Source organism: Diadema antillarum, unplaced genomic scaffold, assembly GCF_040938485.1.
Source record: "Diadema antillarum isolate AM-2024a unplaced genomic scaffold, OU_Dant_1.0 seq00001857_RagTag, whole genome shotgun sequence".
NCBI classification, from domain to species: Eukaryota; Metazoa; Echinodermata; class Echinoidea; order Diadematoida; family Diadematidae; genus Diadema; species Diadema antillarum.
The window spans coordinates 197,596-217,940 of NW_027272529.1; the positions used below are offsets into that span (position 1 = coordinate 197,596).

Here is a 20,345-nt window from a genome sequence, read left to right on the forward strand (position 1 = left end):
AAGAAATTTCACCAAAAGTGTGCACCAGATCACTGAATTTTAGGTATGAAGATGCAAAATCTCCCTCGTGTGGGAGGGGGATACCCCCTCCCGCACCGTCCGCCTGTTCGGTCTCTCCGCTACCTCGCACAGATCTTCCCATCCAAGTTTTGTCCCCCAACAGTGAAACGGATTGACGCCCCTGATGTAGGTTTCCATTATAGGCTCTTATTATCCCCAGAAGACTGCAAGTTTGACACACCTGGGTACTGTACTCATCTCGTGACGTATGAAAGGCCATCCCTGCCATTGACGAGAACTAGCTGACGCATGCTCGAGAAACCTTAAGCCCCGGTCACACAGCACTCCACGTCTAAATCACGTACAAAATGTTATGAAAATCTGGTGGACGTGGTCGTAAGTGGTAATTTTTTGGTCAATTTTGGTTTGGCCGTGCTTTGTACGGGGTATGGCCTAAGCACGGCTAACCACGTCCAGCCACGTGTATGTACGCGGAAAAATCTATTTGTCAGTGATAAGCCGCTAAATACACGCTATTTCCCGTGATACCAACGCGTAACACGCGTCAATTGACCGTGCTCTGCCCGTGACAGACGGCTAAACTTTCGCGTCTTACCGCGTCACCCCAAGTTTTAATCACTGCCGGAACACGGATTATCACATGTGTTTCACGGTGTTGCACGTCTTTGCCACGTGTGCCGCCTGTGGTTGTCCGCGGAATAAAATTTTGAGCAGTTCAAAATTTTTTACCGAGTCCTACGCCGTTCCGATTTTTCCCTGCGTCCTGCCACGTCTGCAAATCGACCGTAGCTCGTCTTTATAAACTCAACATCAACTCGACATCGTCTGCTTCATGGGAGACCGCTTTTGACGTGTGTGGGCCGTGATTATAAGCCGTAAAGCGCGGTGTGACCGGGCTTTTACGTGACTAATTCTTAACCTTACGTGATTTAATTGACCAATCAGTGCGTTTCGTTTGACCCCGGTGCATCAGCTTGAACGAGGATAATACCAGAATGATAAAATTTGTAGTACGATTGTGCGGAGAAAGGGTAAGACGCGTTTAGTGGGTTAGCGTACTAGTAGCACAAGCGCGTCACATAGGGTTTACACGTATTATTGATTAAAAAAATTAAGTTATGCCTTTGAATACTGCGTATGTGATTTTAACATTATTTCAAGTGTTATTTCTAGGCTTATTATCGAGATGTATTCTTTTGGAAAAAGAATAGGCTCTGAATCTTTATCATTTTTCTGCCCCCCCCCCCCACCGCCTTGCATCTAGAGAAGGAGGGAGTAACTAAATCAGAGAGAAAAGAGGAAAAAGAAAGCCACAGATAGAGATTGATTGCTAAAAAAAGTAGAGGAATGGATGGATACGAAAAGAAGCTTTAATTTGGTCACGTCAAACTTCACTTCCTCATTCTCACTGACATCCATCGTGCATAACATGTCCATGGTATTGTGAAATACATTGACTCAAAAGAGTTAAACATCAATCACGCCAACTGAATTTGGATCCACAAATTAGAATCATCTACATTTATTCCAATCACCTCTCTGTACACAGTTTTCTGAACTTTAACGATATTTACATATATTATAATACATTACAGCGCACCATAAATATGACATAGGCATCACAAGGAAATACTATACACGCGTGTCACTAAGAATATACTGCTTTGCATGCACAAGACACGTAAATAATATCACAATGATTTCGGCGACGTTGGTTACATCAGGAAATACAAGGTATCAACATGAACTGTATTGTGAATCCGTGTCATGAAGAGACAACGACAAAGTCATAGGCTTCAACATGTGCAGCAACCATAACAATTATTTGAATTTTCACATTGATTGGCTGTTCAGAGATGCTGCCATGGACGCAATTATAGGTATTGCAGCTTGTGAAGACGGGTGCTGTATAATACTATCCCCAGACTTAGACCTAGACAACATCAACAAACACATTCAGACTGCTAACAAAACTTGTAATCTCAATGAACTTCCAAAAGCCGTCGGATTTATCACTTTATGAACAACTACTGTCGGTAATAATTGGGTTGTTCAAACGTGACGCCAACGTGACACTCGAAATATCGTTTGGCAGTCAACTAGACCATTGTCATGACTTAACGATACATTTGTTGCACCATGTTCCCGACGGCCACAGCAGTCCCGTTTGTCCCGGAACGAAGTGCTCCCTGGGATTTTGGTCCGTTTTCAAATTTTGTTTGTAGGGCTTGCTATTAGGATTTGTCATTGTCTGTCACGGTATTCGTGACAGGCCGTGGGGGAAAGCGGCTGCTGAATTCCTGGCGGCTCAAAGGCGCGTTACGGTTCAGTCCGGGTCTACTAGTGATGCCTAGTGCGTTCCCTCCCGACACATCACATTCTGGTGCCCAGTTGAACAAAATGAGATCCTATATCCCCTGGGGATGCTACCTGCCAAGTTTGGTTAAGATTCCTCAAGGGGTTTTCAAGAAGGAAATGAAAATATAGAGGCCCCCATTAGGACCTCTCCCACCCCCTCCCGTATGTCCCATGGGGGGGGGGGGGGCACCCCTGATTCCGCCATATGAGTTCTGGTTTTGGAGAAGATTTTTTTTTTTAAGATTCCTTTTTTTTTTGGGGGGGGGGGGGGGGGTCAGGCCTCCTTTGGTACCCTCAGTTGGGGCATGGTGCCCATTTGAACAAATCGAGATCCTATCCCCCTAGGGATGCTACCTGCCAAGTTTACTGAAAATCGGCCATGGGGTTTTCAAGAAGAAGGTGAAAACGTAAAGAAAGTTTACGCACGACGGACGGCGGACGACGCACGACGCACGACGGACGCCGGACGCCGGACGCCGGACGTCGAACGAAGAGCGATCGCAATGCCATATACAAAATTAATGCTAACATCATTCTGGGTGAAATTAGGGATTTAACGTGCTCATTAATCGAAGTATACGAAGGAAACCTTATCATTCCGGGAAGTCCTATAAGTTGATATCAAGTCCTTCTCTGGAAAAAAAGCAAAACCAAAATTATATGAGCAAAATTGTTCGTTTGCAATCACCAAAGTAGGTATCTGTAAGATTTCATTTGTTTGCATATTAAAAAAAAAAAGAGGACTCACGTCTACTTCAGCTGGTAGATTTCCCGCCACACGTCAGAGCAGCGCAGACTACACTGTCGCGGTAGTTATCGATCCACGCGGGCCAATATCCGGTTATTGCCCTATACGTGCCACTATTCACCAGCATATCATTCAGCTTATTGGGGCTCCGCCCACTCTCTCCACCCCCCCCCCCCCCCCACCAATCACCAGCGGCGGAGGTTGAGTATTAACACAGAGAGTGTAGAGTAAGCCCAATGTAAATTCCTGTCGATGAACTCACAAGTTAAAATTGATAATTCCTAAATGATAACAGCTATGGCAGACGTCAGATTATTAGTATAGAGCGAATCAAATCACAATATCAAGTTTGGTGGTAGTGTGATCATATTCAGCTTCAGTAATTTTGTTATGGGTGGTAATGAAGAACTTTTACCTCCCCAATCCGGGAAGCAATGTGCTGTAAATCAAATTGCTGTGTGACATAAAGTGCGCTGCCAATGTTGCCAATGAAGGATTATTAACTGTTCGCACATGCGACCAGTTCAGCTGCGTGTTTCATGCAAGTCCGTTCGCTCAGCACACCAGGGAGCTTTACACTTATGACGCGGACGTCTAAACGATTGCATTGGCCGGTCTCCACTCTGTGACCGGGGCATATGGAAAGTAAGGACCATCTATATTATGGATGCCGTCAAACAGTACTCCTATTGATCAGCTGTGCTCTAGCCAAATTTGACGGTGCACGTCACGAGACCGACACCCACGAGTCATACAGTCCATGAGTCATACAGCCCACGAGTTACACAGTCCACGAGTCATACAGTCCATGAGTTCGACACTCAGCAAACAAGGCCCACGAGACCGACACATTAAGTCCCGTGTTGTAATGTCGAACTCGTGGGCTGTTTTTACCGAGTATCAAACTCATGGGCTCTATGACTCGTGAGCTGTGTGACTCACGGACTTTTTTTTCAATGTCGAACTCGTGGGTGTTGGTCTCGCGGGACGACCCCAAATACGCTTATCGCCTCTACTCGGTACCGACAAAGGTATAGATTGTCGCCACAGACACGGAATACGTCATAAGTTTATCCAGTGGTTAATCGATGGTGATTACAAAGTTAAGATCCCATCATCAAGACACAGGCCATGTGCATGATATTGAATTAATCTATCCATGCCAGTCTTTGTTGTGTCAAACTTTCATCTTCAACATAACTTGGATACCAATTTGTTAAGTGTTTCAATACAAACGCTCCAAAATGGATTCTAAATAATCTTCATTTTATATCTATTCTATCACGTTATAACGTATCGTACATTTCGTGGACCAGCCACCAAAAAAAAGGAAGAAAAACTACGAAAAAAAAAAACCTCACTGAGACTATGATAGCAAAATATATAAACACGGAAATAGGACTGTGGAACAACGTACAGTAACAAAACTATTCTTACCGACAAGACAGCATATTCTCGTATGCTATAAATCGATGCTGCTTGCTATAAAATATAAGACGCTGAATGAAGTGGAAATCATTTTAGAGTTAGACGCATGGATGTCCACGGATGTATGAACATTATACTTCTTGATCTGCCTTACGCCATGTTACGCCAGAAATTCGGTTTACCTGTATGTCAGCCTGCAAGAAAAAGAAATAACAGATAAATCAGCTATTAAGATCAAGCAAACATATCCATGCGAAAAACTAAAGACATTACTCTGCAAGAATTTTTGTAAAAACCTTGTGGAAAGCATAAGTAGGCTCTGCATAAATTTGCAGCGGTTTTGCTAGGTCAGAGAGCCAAGCTCAACGGAATAAGGACAGTTAATTGTCGTCCAAACACTCGTGCGATAAAACACAGAACGTTGTTACTTTCAAGGGATACAGAATGAAAAATAACATAAATAATCATATCATTTTCCTAGAATGGAAAAGAAACCTGTAGCAATAATGTGTCAAAGTAGAATGTGTTGAGTGAGATTAGATAACAGGCCCTCTACACATCATACAACCTGGTTTATCATTCCTGTCAAGCACGAGCGTCCCTGTGTAAAAGACGTGACCCATCTTTTAATACTTTAACCCTTTCTGCGCCAGGGACATTGGACAGTGTGTACAATCGGCGCTCAAAGGACACAAAAGGGTTAATTCTCATCATGGGGCCCTAGGCATCGTGCAACATGATTTTATCATTCCTGTCAAACAGGAGCGTCCCAATGTAAATGTGACCCGTCTCTACGTTGATATCTTAACTCTTTTCGTAATGACGTTAACTATTCGGTCAGAGATCCAACTAATTACTAATGGGGACAACCCTCCTGGCGTAGCGACTGGCCACAAACAATGATACAAGTATAACATGAACAAACAGGCCCTATCATGCCTGTGAAACGTAATAACGAAAGTCTGTTCAGGCTGGAAGGTTATATATAATCCACTTAAACAAGTTCACAAGAAATAAAGATAAAGTTCTACTCGACAACGTCTAAAACCTGAACAACATTCAGCTGACATTTAAGATTTCCTTTACGCCTAATCATTTGTAGCAAGTCATCTAAAATATCACATTGCATTTACACGTATCACCATATGGCGATAATGGCCATCTGTCGTCGCGATTTTAATAAAAATGGTGCTCATTCTTCAAAGTTTTGTGCGATACTGCATGCGTGATCACTATAGATCCCTTAGCCTGTCAAAGAATTAGCCGCCGCATTTACATGTTGGCTACAGGTCCGGTAATTTTCAACGGAATACAAATATGAACACAGTTTGTGATGTCGCTATATGGCGATCGAGCATAATGTTATGATGTACACATATAGAAAAAGACATAAAATATGTAGACTGTACGTCAGTCTTGCAAGAAATTTGGACATGTTGGATGGACTACGTAATACACAAACTATGTTTTACAGTAATGTGTGCACAAATTAGAAGTGAAACATACATACATGCATACACACACACACATATACACACACACACACACACACACACACACACACACACACACTCTCTCTCTCTCTCTCTCTCTCTTACACACACACAGAAATACATAAACACATACACACAAATGCATTTCGGACACTTCCAAATGTGCATGCCCGTCAGACATTTGCAAAGGAGAGCTAGTCACGTGACACACGTCATACGAATGTTACGACAATTTACAATTCTTTAAATTTGCAGGAAACATTCGTTTCTATCAAACCATGTAAGTTCTGCACATAAAAATTATTCAAATAAGTGCATGATTTTTAGATTACAGTGAATATCGATGTGAAACCACGCCACTCAAGAACATTACTTCTGCGGCGTGTACTTTTCTGGCCTAAATGAATAGGAAGTGAGAAGGGAATTCATATTCCTCTTTTTTTTTTTTGTAGACCAAACAACGACCTTTACGTAGACAAAGAAATGAGAAAGAAATCAGTAATGAAAATGCAAGAAAGTAAAAATGAATATGAATAGCGTGAATAATTCTAAAGAAAGAAAAGTGTTCTATGCTGAATCAACGGAACGATGGGTAATCACAAAATTTCTCTTATTTCGTAAGCATAAAAAGCAAGAAAGAAATAGAACGAGTGAGAAAAGGGGAACATCTAAACACTAGTGGAACAAAAAAAAAATAGTTTCTGTTTCGCGATGGACTGTTCACGAACAGTGCGACTGGAATTATGTGAGTCACCACCGAAGAATCTCCTAGTATAAACCCCTCCTTTAACGTCACTCGTTAAGGCGGTCCACTGACGGCATCTTTTTAGCGGCAAAGACAAATCACGAATAGCTTAAATCGCCATGTGCTACCAATTCGGAGATGTTTACTCCAGATCATTTGAAACTGTCAGCACGCTGGGGGACTATTTTGCGGTCGACTCGTTTATATCTTGTGGAGACACGCAAACCCATTATAGCTAGAATTGGCTGATAGTAAATCCACGTAGTATGACGTCAGCAAAGACTCCGGATGTAGCCGCTAATTCTATGGGCAACCATGTCCTCCCCTACAGACCGACACAGGTTTCCACATTAGTGTCTTTCCTTATCAGTGTCATGGGCATAATTTGAGCCCTTTGGACACCTTAAAGTACGACGCAAGACACACACATTTCAACACATCTTATCTACTGTACTGGCGATCCGCCGTGGGATAATGAATGCCCAAATTATCGAATGTGAACAAGTCTGATTGTGTGCCTACACCTTGTGCTCTCGTATCTGCGGAACCGGTTTATAGATGTTCCTGAAGGAATTCGTTGCAGATCCGTTCTTGCCCTTGAATGACGTGCTCGTGTCCACAGCCGTCCTCATTGTCTGGGAATTGCTGGAAGATGTTTCCACTCGTGGCATTTCAAATTCCAAGTGGCGGCGACTCCACCAGTGCACGTTGCTACAGCAACATGTAGTGCACTCAGCCCACCTCCCGTACTTTCCGCGATTGAATAAAAGGAATATGTACGGATTTGCCGACGAATTGGACGCGGCAAATATTCCGAGAAGTCCGTACACAAAACTGTTGATCTGATGGACGTTGTAGCATGTCATGAGCTCCACGATGAAGTAGGGAAGTCCGCAGACGACGAATGCGAGGATGATGACGAAGGACATCTTCAGCGTCTTGCTCTTTGCTCGGTTCAGCGATGTGGATCCAGTGCTCTGGATGCGAACCTTACCGCCACGCTGGACAAAGTCTCCAACGGGGTGGCGACCGAAGGACGTGTCTCGAGCCTTGTCCCAAATCTTCTTGCATATCCGCGCGTAAGCGACGGAGATGATGAGAATGGGAATGAAGAAGGTGAAGGTAGCGGCGTACGACAGGTAGGCCATGCGGTGCCAGTCGGGAAGGTTCCGGAAGTCGGTTCCACACGTCTCCACGTTGTCCCTCTCCAGCACCTTCCACAGGAACAGCTGTGGGACCGAAGTGACAAGCGCACATCCCCAGGCCGCCCCGACCATCCTCCACGCGGGTAGGCCCTCCTTGAGTGGACTGCGTACGGCTTGGTGGCGATCTATCGCGATGAGCACAAGCATGTTGCTAGAAGCCATGATGGACACGGTCTGCATGTACATGATCACTTTGCACATGACGTTGCCGGCAAACCAGCGATAGTAGAGCATTTCGTAGAGGGCGGATCCCAGCAGCGTGAAAAGGCACACACTGAGGTCGGCTGTGGCCAGACCGAAGATGATCTTGTTCACTCGGGATTTGCGTCGCCTGTTGAGCCAGAGCCAGAGGAACACGCACATGTTGCCGAATAATCCGAACACGAACAGCAACCATAGAGAGACGATCCGCACATCACGATTGAAGCCCAGAGAGCTCCCACCCGTGCCTTGGTCAGTGGTGTTCGTGAAGTAGGACTGGGTGGACATGGTGAACATGTAATGGTCCGAGGAATCATCAGCTCCCAAATCAGGTGAAGACGTGCGCAGCGCCCTCAACGCTGTTTCAGGATCCTCACCGTAGGGATTCCTGGGTATCTCCATGGTGAGATCTCAGAAGGACCACGTGATCTGGGGGTGTCAATAAACACAGATATCATCAAGATTAAACAATATTGTCATGTTTTATTTGTTATAATTCATCGTGTGTGTTGCACGATGGAGATTGCGGGTGCTGTTCGTTATTCCGAAGGTTCGCTACTCCGAAGGTTCGTTATTCCGAAGGTTCGTTAATCCGAAACACACAAATTCCCTATACCCAGAGGTTCGTTAATACGAAAATGAAAAAAGGGTTCGTTAATCCGAACATTTTAGGCGTTATTCCGAAGGTTCGTTATTCCGAAGAATCGTTAATCCGAAAAAGAAATTCAGAACAATGAACCTTCGGAATAACGAATCTTCGGACTAAAGAGCCTTCGGAATAACGACCCTTCGGAATAACGAGCTGTAACCGGAGATTGCAGCGTTCCATGAAGTACAAGAAAGATTACATGCGAAATTCTGTTGTCTGAAAAGCTCATCCAAAGGGTAATGCAATATTTTGGGGCGGTTAGTTAAAATATACAAAAAGATTATCCACTCTCATGATCTGTGATCTGCTCCTTCGTATTGACAAAAGTGATTACACCATAAACACCGACAGGAATGAAACTTTCAATACATGTATCAACTCATGAATCAGAACCAGTACAATGAGACAAAAATACAATGATATACCACGTATGCTGAGATGTTTGCATTCTCACATACCACGTCGCAAGTATCGGACATTTCTCTAAAGCAACATGAAGACATTTTGAACAGATAATATCAAGATGATATACATAAACAACTTTCGTTAAAACAACAAATGACAGATCTTGTCTAGCAAACTTACGACGTACACGACCACAAAATGAAGATACAATCTAAACTGTCAGCTGTAGGTATAGACACTAGAAAATTGTCAAAATATTTGATGAACCAAACCACGTTTTTCCCGTCCAAAAAGATCATGGTTGACATGCCACGTAAAAGGCATAATTTGTATGGCGAGTGACAACAAAAATCACGTCACCTACTTGCCAGCATTTTCGATGCGCTTCATTTTGCCGCCGTACATTTTATATGAGTGTGTATATGTATTATGTATTATATATATACAAACATAGCCATTTTTCTAGGTCATCATTTTTTTTCTCCATTATTAAGTTTGACAAGCGCCATTTCGTAGACCGCCGACTGATACATTTATAGACGCAGAAGACATCGTTCTAATGCCCCAGTCACACAGTGCTTTACGATGGATTACGTCCGCCGCGAATAGATACGAATGAGTGGACGCAGGGGGACGCAGCGTGGACGCAGGCATCCGCAGGGACGTATGTAGACGTAACTGTCCGTAACTCATCCGTAAAGAAACGCAAAATGACGTCGCCGAACCTGCGAAATTTTGAAATGTTCAAAATTTCGCAGAGGGACGCCACGGACGCAAACTTACGCAAGTAACCGTAACCAAACGTAACTATCCGTAACTGAACGTAACTACCCGTGGCTTGGACGCAGACCATCCGCAAAAGAATTTACCTTCCGTCCGTTTGCGTTCGCTTACGTCCACCGTAAGTATCCGAAATTAACCGCAAGTTAACGTATCACAACAGTTTCGTCCGCTTACGGATATTTACGGACAGCTACGGATGTTGCGGACAATTACGTCCTTCGATGTTTTCCGTTTTCCACTCGCATGGGAACACAGAGACTCGTGGGAAGGCACACTACTCCTGTTGCCAAGCTGCTAGTCCATGGGCCAGGCCAGATATTGGTACCATCTGAGGTGGCAAAACCTTTTTGCTGTCATTTTGTTTGTCGGGCATAGATATGCTTATCAAGCTATGATAGCATTTCCAAATGAGTAGCTTAGTCATAGTAAATGAATTTTTAACCAATTTGGTCTCGTTGTTATATCCCTATACTTCTGAATCGAAACTAACCGCTATACAAAGAAGAGCACTGTCTTCTGTATGTTCCATAGAGCTGTAAAATGGTATGTTCACAGGTGTTCTGTTGTAAATGCGGTGCGCTTAGTCTTTATTCAAGGCAACGAAGGGAATATCCAAAGGTTATGATGTCCACAGCGCTTAGTCTTTATTCTCGACGGCGAAGGGAATATCCAAAGCGTATGATACAGTGTATATCCTTTTATCTAAAAACAACAACAACAACAAAAGCAATTCCTCGTGAATTTTACCGTATCTTTCAATTATTTATCATTTTCCGGCGAAAACGCTACGGTGAAAACGCTTATACCACGCCAATGTCGCTTTATTTCCCTCCAGCAATATAAGATAATGCAAAAACAATGTACCGGTACACTACGATACATTATAATTAATGATATTGTAAATGAACAGAGTGATTTTTGTTTAAAACTGATGTATTTGTTGATAGGGTAGTATAAAAACAGTATAGATAATCCCTTTTATGAGGAACTTTAGATATGATAACGGTACATTGGTCTAGATAAAGACTAAGCGCACCGCGTGACAGCTGTGGACATCATAACCCTTTGGATATTCCCTTCGCTGCCTTGAATAAAGACTAAGCGCACCGCGTTTACAACAGAACACCTGTGGACATACAGAAGGCAGTGCTCTTCTTTGTATAGCGGTTTAGTTTCGATTCAGAAGTATAGGGATATAAAAACGAGACCAAATTGGTTAAAAATTCATTTATTATGACTAAGCTACTCATTTGGAAATGCTATCATAGCTTGATAAGCATACCTATGCCCGACGAACAAACTGACACCAAAAAGGTTGTGCCACCTCAGATGGTACCAACAACCCATTTTTCGGGTCTTGGCCCATGGACTATGCAGCGCCTTTACCTGAAGGAATGCTACAACACAGTCGGAGCGGTGGAGAGGCAGAACTGCATGGTCAAATTATGAAATTTCTCCCACAATTAATGGTCATTTTAAGTGGCACCCATACCATGTATACTCATGACATTGGTTGACTCTTGGTGCTGAACTTTTTTTTTTCTTGTACTCTTCGAATGTATATTTTTCGAAAAAAGCAATATTTTGGGTAGGGGATGGGGTGATAGCATTTTATTCACTTTTCTGGCCGGGGAAGGTGTGGGACACGGGCAACTATATATTTAATGAGAACGAATTTATTTATCTAAAGTCTTACCCATGCACTTTACGCCCCATCGAATGTGTATTACATTTTTAATAATAATAATAATAATAATAATAATAAAAATAATAATAATAATAATAATAATAATAATAATAATAATAATAATAACAATAATGATAATAATGATGATAATAATAATAATAATAATAACAATAATAATAACGATAATGATAATAATAATGATAATAACAATAATGATAATAATGATGTTAATAATAATAATAATAACAATAATAATAACGATAATAATAATAATAATAACAATAATAATAACGATAATGATAATAATGATAATAATAAAGGACATTTATATTGCGCAGCTACCATGATAATATACTCTACTGCGCATTACAAAATGACATGCATACAAGAAATTCAAACAGAAAATACATTACTTCAAGAGATGACTTGATATTGTACTTGGGTGTGGGAGGGGTGTTTGAAAATTCTGATGTCTTTTTTTTCTGTAAATTTAATAAGCATTGCTTTATCATAAATATCTCCTTAACATAACCCAGTAAGTCATGAATATCGCTGAGCAACGACAGCGTAACCACAGCTTGTCTATTCCATGACTGCAAGTAATATTTTCTTACTCTAATGTTTAACTTTGTATTTTATCTGTGGTATAGTGATGTTATATGTGACCCTGCACCACAAAACACACAAAAAGTCGCCACACATGAAATTTTAGTTGAGAGCATATTCTGAAAAAGCAGACTTTAGGCTTTAAAATGATGTATTACTCAAATAAAAAATGGACTCTCCTAACCTATCTAAATAGTGGAAAGAATGCACATACTTAGAAAAAGTGTAAACTGAGAAAAGAGGCTCTGAAGTACAGTGTCTATTCAAGCGCTTAATTTTTTTCAAGCCGTGCTGGTTGTGCGATGAATGGGACAAAAAACAGGATGGAAACCACCGGAGTAACAACAATGAGGGGATTATCAGATTAAACTGAAATTAATAATAATAATAATAATAATAATAATAATAATAATAATAATAATAATAATAATAATGATAAGGCCTTATTTACCCAGGGTAGCCAAGTCAAGATCGGCTCGGTTGACCCATTTCACCTATTTTCAGTCCTCACACAAAATCAGTGTGTGTGACTTTTTGTTCGTTTTGTGATGCACGGTCACATATATTCTTTACATTTATGACGTTTATTCATATTTGAGTTGCACAAACGAAATTCAAACTTCAAGTTCAAAATTTCATATATCTTTTACTATTATGAAGCAAATTTTAAAGGATTACGATTTTTTTCACAACTTGTACGTTATTCAATTTCAGTTTTCCCCAGTGTACAATGTAAGACAGTCCAAAATGTGATAACCTTGCTGTCATAATACACTGACTTAGCAGGAATCGTAAGAGAAAACCAAATTGTCCATGATTATTAATAACAATCTGTAGCTATCCGTAACTATCCGAAAATATCCGCAACTCTCCGCAAGTGTTCAGAACTATTATGTTTCAATTCGTAAGAATATCCGCAAGTGGGCGCAAGTATTCGCATCTAGTCGTATCTGTCCGTATCGCCCGCATTTTTTTGCCCGCATGTTTTGTACAAATTTCTGGTGACGGCAAAGGATCCGCTGGGGTCCTCGGAAAAAATGACTTTTTTGGACGTAACGCCGGACGCAGAGCATTATGTGACTGGGGCTTAAATTTACAATAGAAGCTCTTCAATAAATGCGAATGAAAAATAGATTTCTTCGTCTGATATTCGCTTAGTTTCTGAATGACAATGAGAAGGTGAAAGAGTTAGATGGTGAAAAATAGAGAGATTGAAAGAGAGAGAAATATATATATATATATATATATATATATATATATATATATATATCAGAGAGAGAGAGAGAGAGAGAGAGAGAAAAGAAGGGGCATTAACACAGATGAATAGACATGATAGAGAGAGGGAGTCCCATGAAATTCTATGTGAAATACAAATGATATCTAAGTCGAAGATAGCGTCTAGCCGAGCCCATTTTGGGGTTTAATCGTAGTTCCAAAATGTGAGGTATATAACCAATACTATTTTAATTACCAATCATGGCAACTGCTATTTTTACGAGACACTGAAAGAAATACAGACGAGTTTTAAGTGATGACTACGCAACACGAAGAAAATGAAGAATTGTTATTTGCCAGTGTTTGCGACAGAGAGAAAATCGAATAAACGGAATTAACACTTACAAAGTGACATTGACATGCCTTATCGTAATTCCTTATTATCTTACTTTCTCATTTCCATATCATTCACATTACATTCATCACCTAATTACTTTAATTTTCCCTAACTTTTTCATCTTTTTTTTTTCATGATAGAGACAATGCGAAGAACTGTTACAAGCATGTCTGGAATGCTTACGTCATTGAATCAGCTTTTGTGTGTCAACTGTTCAGCGATGTTTAGAGATTCTACTTTACGCACAAAACAGTCTTGAAATCACAATCAACGGGGAATAAGGCAGTATTTTTTTTTCCCCAGAAACAAAAACCAAAGGAACAAAGCACCTATGGAACATAATGACTGATGACTTTCAATTGTTCCAAATAACCCCCCCCCCCCAAAAAAAAAAAAAAAAATAAACAAACACACAAATTCTACAAATCATATCCTCTGTAATCAATTGGTAACAATTGCGTGTAATTTCCCCATCACATAGGGCCTAATTAATCGTGATTACATTCAAAATATTTCTGGGAGTCGTCTTTTTTTTTTCCATACGTTTCCTGTCGAAGTTGGTTTTTGTTTGGTCTATAGATGAAGCTATCCTTTAGTCAAGCCATGTTTATGCTAACGGTCGGTCTCCTGCTTCCTTGTTGAATCAAATCTACTGCCTTTTCTGTATCTATATGCAGCCATAAATGTTTTACAATGATTTTGTCATGCATGTAGTATTAAGTGCACTTTTGCATTGCTCCTTTGTCAATAAATGTTTTGTTTAAATTTGTCACAACCACGTAATTCATTTGATTTGAGAGCCAGAATAAATACGATCGAATACAGAATGATACGGTACATGCAGACATCTGCGCTCCATGATTATTCAGCTGGTCAGACTGGTCTATCTTGTGACGTAACAATCAAAGCTTTCCTCTCACTCTCTCCCTCCCTCTTTCTCTCTCTTCTCCCGCAACCCCCCCCCCCCTCAAAAAAAAAAAAAATGTCCCTGTTGCCAGATCGATCACATTCACATTCGCTACCCTAAACATTCTGGGAAAGAAGTTCAAGGGTATAATGCCACTGTCTTTCGCGGAAAGGAACAACGAAACAAGAGCCCACAACCAAGACGTCTTCATCTTTTTTTTTTTACATTTTCAAATAATATCACGTTTTAAACAAGCAAGATTCTCCCGAGAATGTAATACGAAATACATTGTAGAATACTCGTTCTTAACCAGTCGTACTTCTAAATATTGGAATGGTAACATGGCCGTACTCTACCCATGTGTTATTTTGAAAACTTGACTTTAATCTACATGGAATTGAACGACGATCTCAGTAAATGATATTGGAGACATAAACATAAACATTATTTTGTCAATCAAGGACGGTGCCCTTGGAGAGGAAGAAAAGAGGAAAAAGAAGAAGACAAAAATGGAGCGATATAAAGCAGCTTACGGGAGAACTAATATTATCATTGCTTGCGCGCCAGCTGGAGTACTTAAATGGAGTTGTTTTGATGCCTTCCAATATTTCACATTTAAACAAAAACTCGAGGTTCCTGAAAGCAAGCTCAAAGCGCCACGAAAAATTCTCATTATGATTCGACACGGGAAATGAATAATTAACGAATTTTGTAACGGCAACGCTTGTAGCGCCTTCGTCAAACAATTCACACAAACAAATATGTCTGGTCGTTTGGTGAATGGAACACAGAACTACGGGAATTTTCGGCTTCAAATGGGCGTCGGGAGATGTGGCTCGGTGGGGCAAAATGCGAGCTCATGACACATTAACTCGTTTAATGACGACATCACCATTGATTAAGGAAGATAAGCGACGCGCGAAATCTCTTTAAGGAACGCAGATGAGTCTTGTCCTTCATCATCAATCAAGGCTTTACCTCACGTTGGACACTGGGAAATGACAAAAGCGTTTGAAAAGCCGATGCTAAATATGTGGTTTTTTTTCTCCTTTCCCCCTCCCCCTCTTTCTTTCACTCTCTTGGAATGGGGAAGGGGGGGGGGAGTATGAGCAGAAATGAAGATGGGGAGATGGGGAATGAAAGAAAGTGTTACCAATATTTGAATTGCATGAATGAAGGCGTGAAGCGATCACAAAGGAAACTACATCGGCTTATGAATAGAAGAATATTGGGTTGAAAAGACAGAGAGAGGGAGATGTGAGAGGGATAGAGTTGTATATCTGTAGGTGGGTTAGAGAAAAAATGGGGTGAAATAGATGTATGTACATATTGAAGTGGAATACGGTTTATAATGTTAATACATTCAAGTGGAATATAATGCATGTTATATAGATATTGTTTCTTTTAATACATGTATTCATTGGTCTTATCATTGTCAATGTTTTAGTTAGAGACTATTGCAGTAAATACCCCCCAAAATGGTATGAATTTGGTTTGAAACAATATTTGCATTCTTTTTACTCGTTTATTTTGTTTATTTATGTATGATTTGAATGAAATCAATAAAGATCACTGAAAACAAAAAAAAAAGTCATGCACCGATGAAAAAATCCGGAACAGACCTAACTCAAACACGCCAAGACCAAAACTTCGAGAGACAAAATGACCGCTAACTCTCACTATGCCATTGTAAAAAACACCTCTTGTGTCTCGACTGAACATATTTGAAAGCGCTCGATGTGTTGTTGTTGTTGTTGTTGTTTTTCCATCACCTGGGGTATCTATTTCCTTCACACCTCCATGGTAGCCAAGTCAACAGTATTAGTAAGTCTGTTGTGTGTTTTCGTTCGTCAATATGACGTTTCACCGGCGAGATGCAAGCGCAGACGACATGTCAAGGACAAGAGAGAGAAAGAGCGGGAAAAAGGGAACAAAAAGAAGAGAGGAACGAGCGCACAACATCCACATTCATCGCCACTTCACCGCCTCGCTCCCGCGGGCCGAGGTATCTCGTTCTGCCCAAGCCATCCTTCCGGCACATCTAGTACATTAATGAAATTCGCGTCTCATTCCCTTTCCTCCGAGACAGTCAGACAGGCTAAGCGCGATTCGCCTTTTTAGAAGCATACTGAAACATGTCAACGTGATCGCAGACTGCACAAGGTATCTCGCTTGATTTAATCGAGTTATGAAATCACTGAAGCTACCCATCTCTTTTTCCCCCTTCAATGTGAAAACAAGGGTACGTCCTTAAGCATCGTACTCCGCGGTAAAATGCAGAAGATTATTCAGCTAATAAGATGTCATTTTCTCTTTGCTGTACCAGACAGCATCTATGACTTTATTCTACTCATGCGAGATCCCTAGAGTCACATCCCATTTGGCTCGTTGGACCAAAGGGCGTATCGCAGCGCTTTCTCCGAGCTTGAGACATTACTATTATACCTTATCAAGAGACAGGGTCTTTCAAAATACACCCGAGTTCCACCTGTCCACACAATCCCATGGTGCTGTTAGGTTTTATATGCCCAGATTGAAATGTTAGATTCGGATATTGAATTCTGCAAGCCCGGCGTCAATCCTATACACAACACATGAAAATCACAAATAAGTATAGTAAACGGTGTTTTACCTTGGCACCACGTCACTTTCATGATTGGGTTAATTTAGAGTGCAATGTAACTTTTGAATCCTTGCACTGAGAATCAATGTCATGTATATACTGCATTGACAAAGAAACATTAGATGTACATTGGCTCAGGTTATTTCTTCTTCCAGACCAGCTCTCAAATGCAATTCGATTTCATGTCTCTCTTCGGCCTTATTTGATAAATCTTGACTTTGGCGTGAAGGGTTTTTTTTAAGGATCATAATGTAATCGAATCAAGTATATTTAAGTCATGCACTATTTAGAAAAGCGATAATAAAAGAACATTTTTACACATTCACACACACATACACACATATCTTACATATATGTATATATATATATATATATATATATATATATATATACATATATATATATATATATGTGTGTGTGTGTGTGTGTGTGTGTGTGTATATATATATATATATATATATATATATGTGTGTGTGTGTGTGTGTGTGTGTGTGTGTGTGCTTTGCTTCTAAAGCATGCGCTTCCCCGGCAGGATGAAGCGTTTTTATGCCATTTAGGTTTTTATCAAAATACATATATATTAATATCCAAATCGTGTTTGCGAATTACGTTCGGTGTTTATGTGAATGTTATAAGATCTCAAACATCGGGACGGAGTCCTCACAGCTTTATCACAGATTTGTCACAGTATTTGGTGCTGTTAACAAGAATGTTTTAGCCTTCCAAAAATCGTCAAAGACCGTAGTTTTCATAGACTTGGTTTATTGATGTTTTTTTTATTTTATTCCAATACTGTCATATTCTTATAAGATCTTTTTTTTCCGAGGTTTATAAGCGAAAAGCAGTAACAGTCTTGTCAATTAGTCCCTTAGGGTGGGATTTCACGGAGCACGCGAACGATTTGCGAAGGACGCGAATGGCAAAATCCAGCATTCGCATTTTGGTCTGCAAAAGATCGCCAAACGAACGTGAGGGTTCGGAAGCGTCGTCAATTGTTCGCGAATGTCGTTTTTACTTCGGCGAGAATTTCAAAAAAGTTTGAAATTTTCTGCGAACCTTTTCCGCACACTTGGTCGTGATTTGCTCGTGAATTGTTCTCGAAAGTGTCTTTAAAGCCTCGTCATATGCGCAAGACCTTCGCAAGACACGCGCGATGTTCGCAAAATGTTCGTGAAACCCCAAACAGACTCCGAAACTTTGAAAAATGTCTCGCGTATGTTACGCGAAATCTGCGAAGTTTTTCCGATCATTTTACGACGTAATCGCAAACTCTTCGCGTACCTTTTGAGACATTCTCGCGAACGTTTAGCGCACGTTTGGGGAATGTATGACATATACGTTTTCTACAAATAAAAATCGTAGCATACACCTAAACATCAAACAATTATCAACAACTATAGTAACAAAAGAAATGAAAGACTAGCAAAGAGAAAAATGTTTGATATAAAAAAAATCGCAGAATACAGTTAAAATTAATCTAAAGTATGTAAAATTTCATTTGAAGTATAGAGATTATGTGTTGTAGGAACTGCAAAAAAAAAAAGATCATATGCTTTACTAGTGGAGATAAGTCCTAGGAAAAAAATGTAGGCAAGCACACAATAGAAAAATGAGAGAAAAAGAAAGGAGAAATAGAGGAAAGAAAAAAATTTAACTCAAGACAGCGTCCACCTCTCCTTGGGTACATTTTCTCCCATGATTATTGAAAATTTTTCGTTGTTCGCATTTCCTTCGCGTGTTCTTCGTGTACGTAACATGCTGTACTTTAGCAATGATACACACGACATTCGCACATACGTCGTGGAAACTTCGCACAAATTGCGCAAGAATAGTTTTCGGCTTCATTGTCGGAAAACATTCGGAGAAAAACTTTTCCGAATGTTGGATTTTGTCATTCGCGTCCTTCGCAAATCGTTCGCGTGCTCCGTGAAATCCCACCCTTACGGGAGTTTACGCTATTGTTTAATCAGATATTCGCCTTTAATCATCCAGCCATTTGTTTGTTCATTTCTTTCACTGTAAATCATAAAGAATAGCCCCTTCTGAATGTGAATCTAAATTTATGAACTATGCGAACACTCCCACATTTACCTACAAAAAAAATCTGTCAATAGAGATAAAGACTTTTTTTGTCGGAGATCTAGACCAAAACTATACGTGACCTTAAAATGCTCAAGCATGAGCTGTTTATCGTTCAAAACCAGAGGACATTTGCCATGCAAACCATCCTATCAATGCCAATAGTAATACCAGCGTGAACCATTGATTGACCCAAATATAAGCCACTAATTAAATCGTCTAGGTCCCAGAATTCTTTGACGCTGTGAAAACTCGGTGTCAGTATCGCGCGTTCATGAGAAATCTATCTATTCGAGAGGTCGTCATCCGGGTATTTTTCTTAAAGCATCCCTTGTTTTGTCAAGCTCTGACGCGGGGCCCCGCCCTTCAGGTGCGAGACGGGAAAGCGTGGGCCATACCCCGTGGAAGGTTATCATGCCATATACTAAGTGTCTAAGACTTTCATTACACGTTAATCACGTTAACCTGAGCCTTTGGCAACTTCAACAGAAAGTAAGAGCGTTGAAGGGTGACAAAGGAGGCAGTTAATCGTAAGATCGAATCCAATACATGTTTTCTTCTGAGTACAGCAAAAATGTGTCAGTAGTTTGCGAGAACTGTCGACCCTCGACGTTTGTGACGTGGGCATCATACTTTGGGAAGGTTGGCAAAATACGTTATACCTTTCAAGAATATTGCCCCCTGGTAGGTTATTTCAAATGGAGATAGATTTTAACAAAAACAGATGAGAAGCCGAACAGTTCCAAATGTTTTACAGTACAACATATCGAAGTACTTCAGGGGTGATATACAATC

The 20,345-nt window shown here is 40.6% G+C and overlaps 1 protein-coding gene across 1 annotated transcript in view; it reads right to left on the reverse strand.

Moving 5' to 3' along the window:
• Positions 1-6,621: 6,621 nt before the first annotated feature.
• LOC139712792 (oxytocin receptor-like) overlaps positions 6,622-20,345 on the reverse strand; it is a 90,777-nt gene continuing 77,053 nt past the window's right edge. The window contains exon 3 of the mRNA XM_071624584.1: positions 6,622-8,628. Within this exon, the coding sequence (XP_071480685.1) occupies positions 7,312-8,601 (1,290 nt within the window). The 5' untranslated portion in view covers positions 8,602-8,628 and the 3' untranslated portion in view covers positions 6,622-7,311. The remainder of the gene's footprint in view (positions 8,629-20,345) is intronic.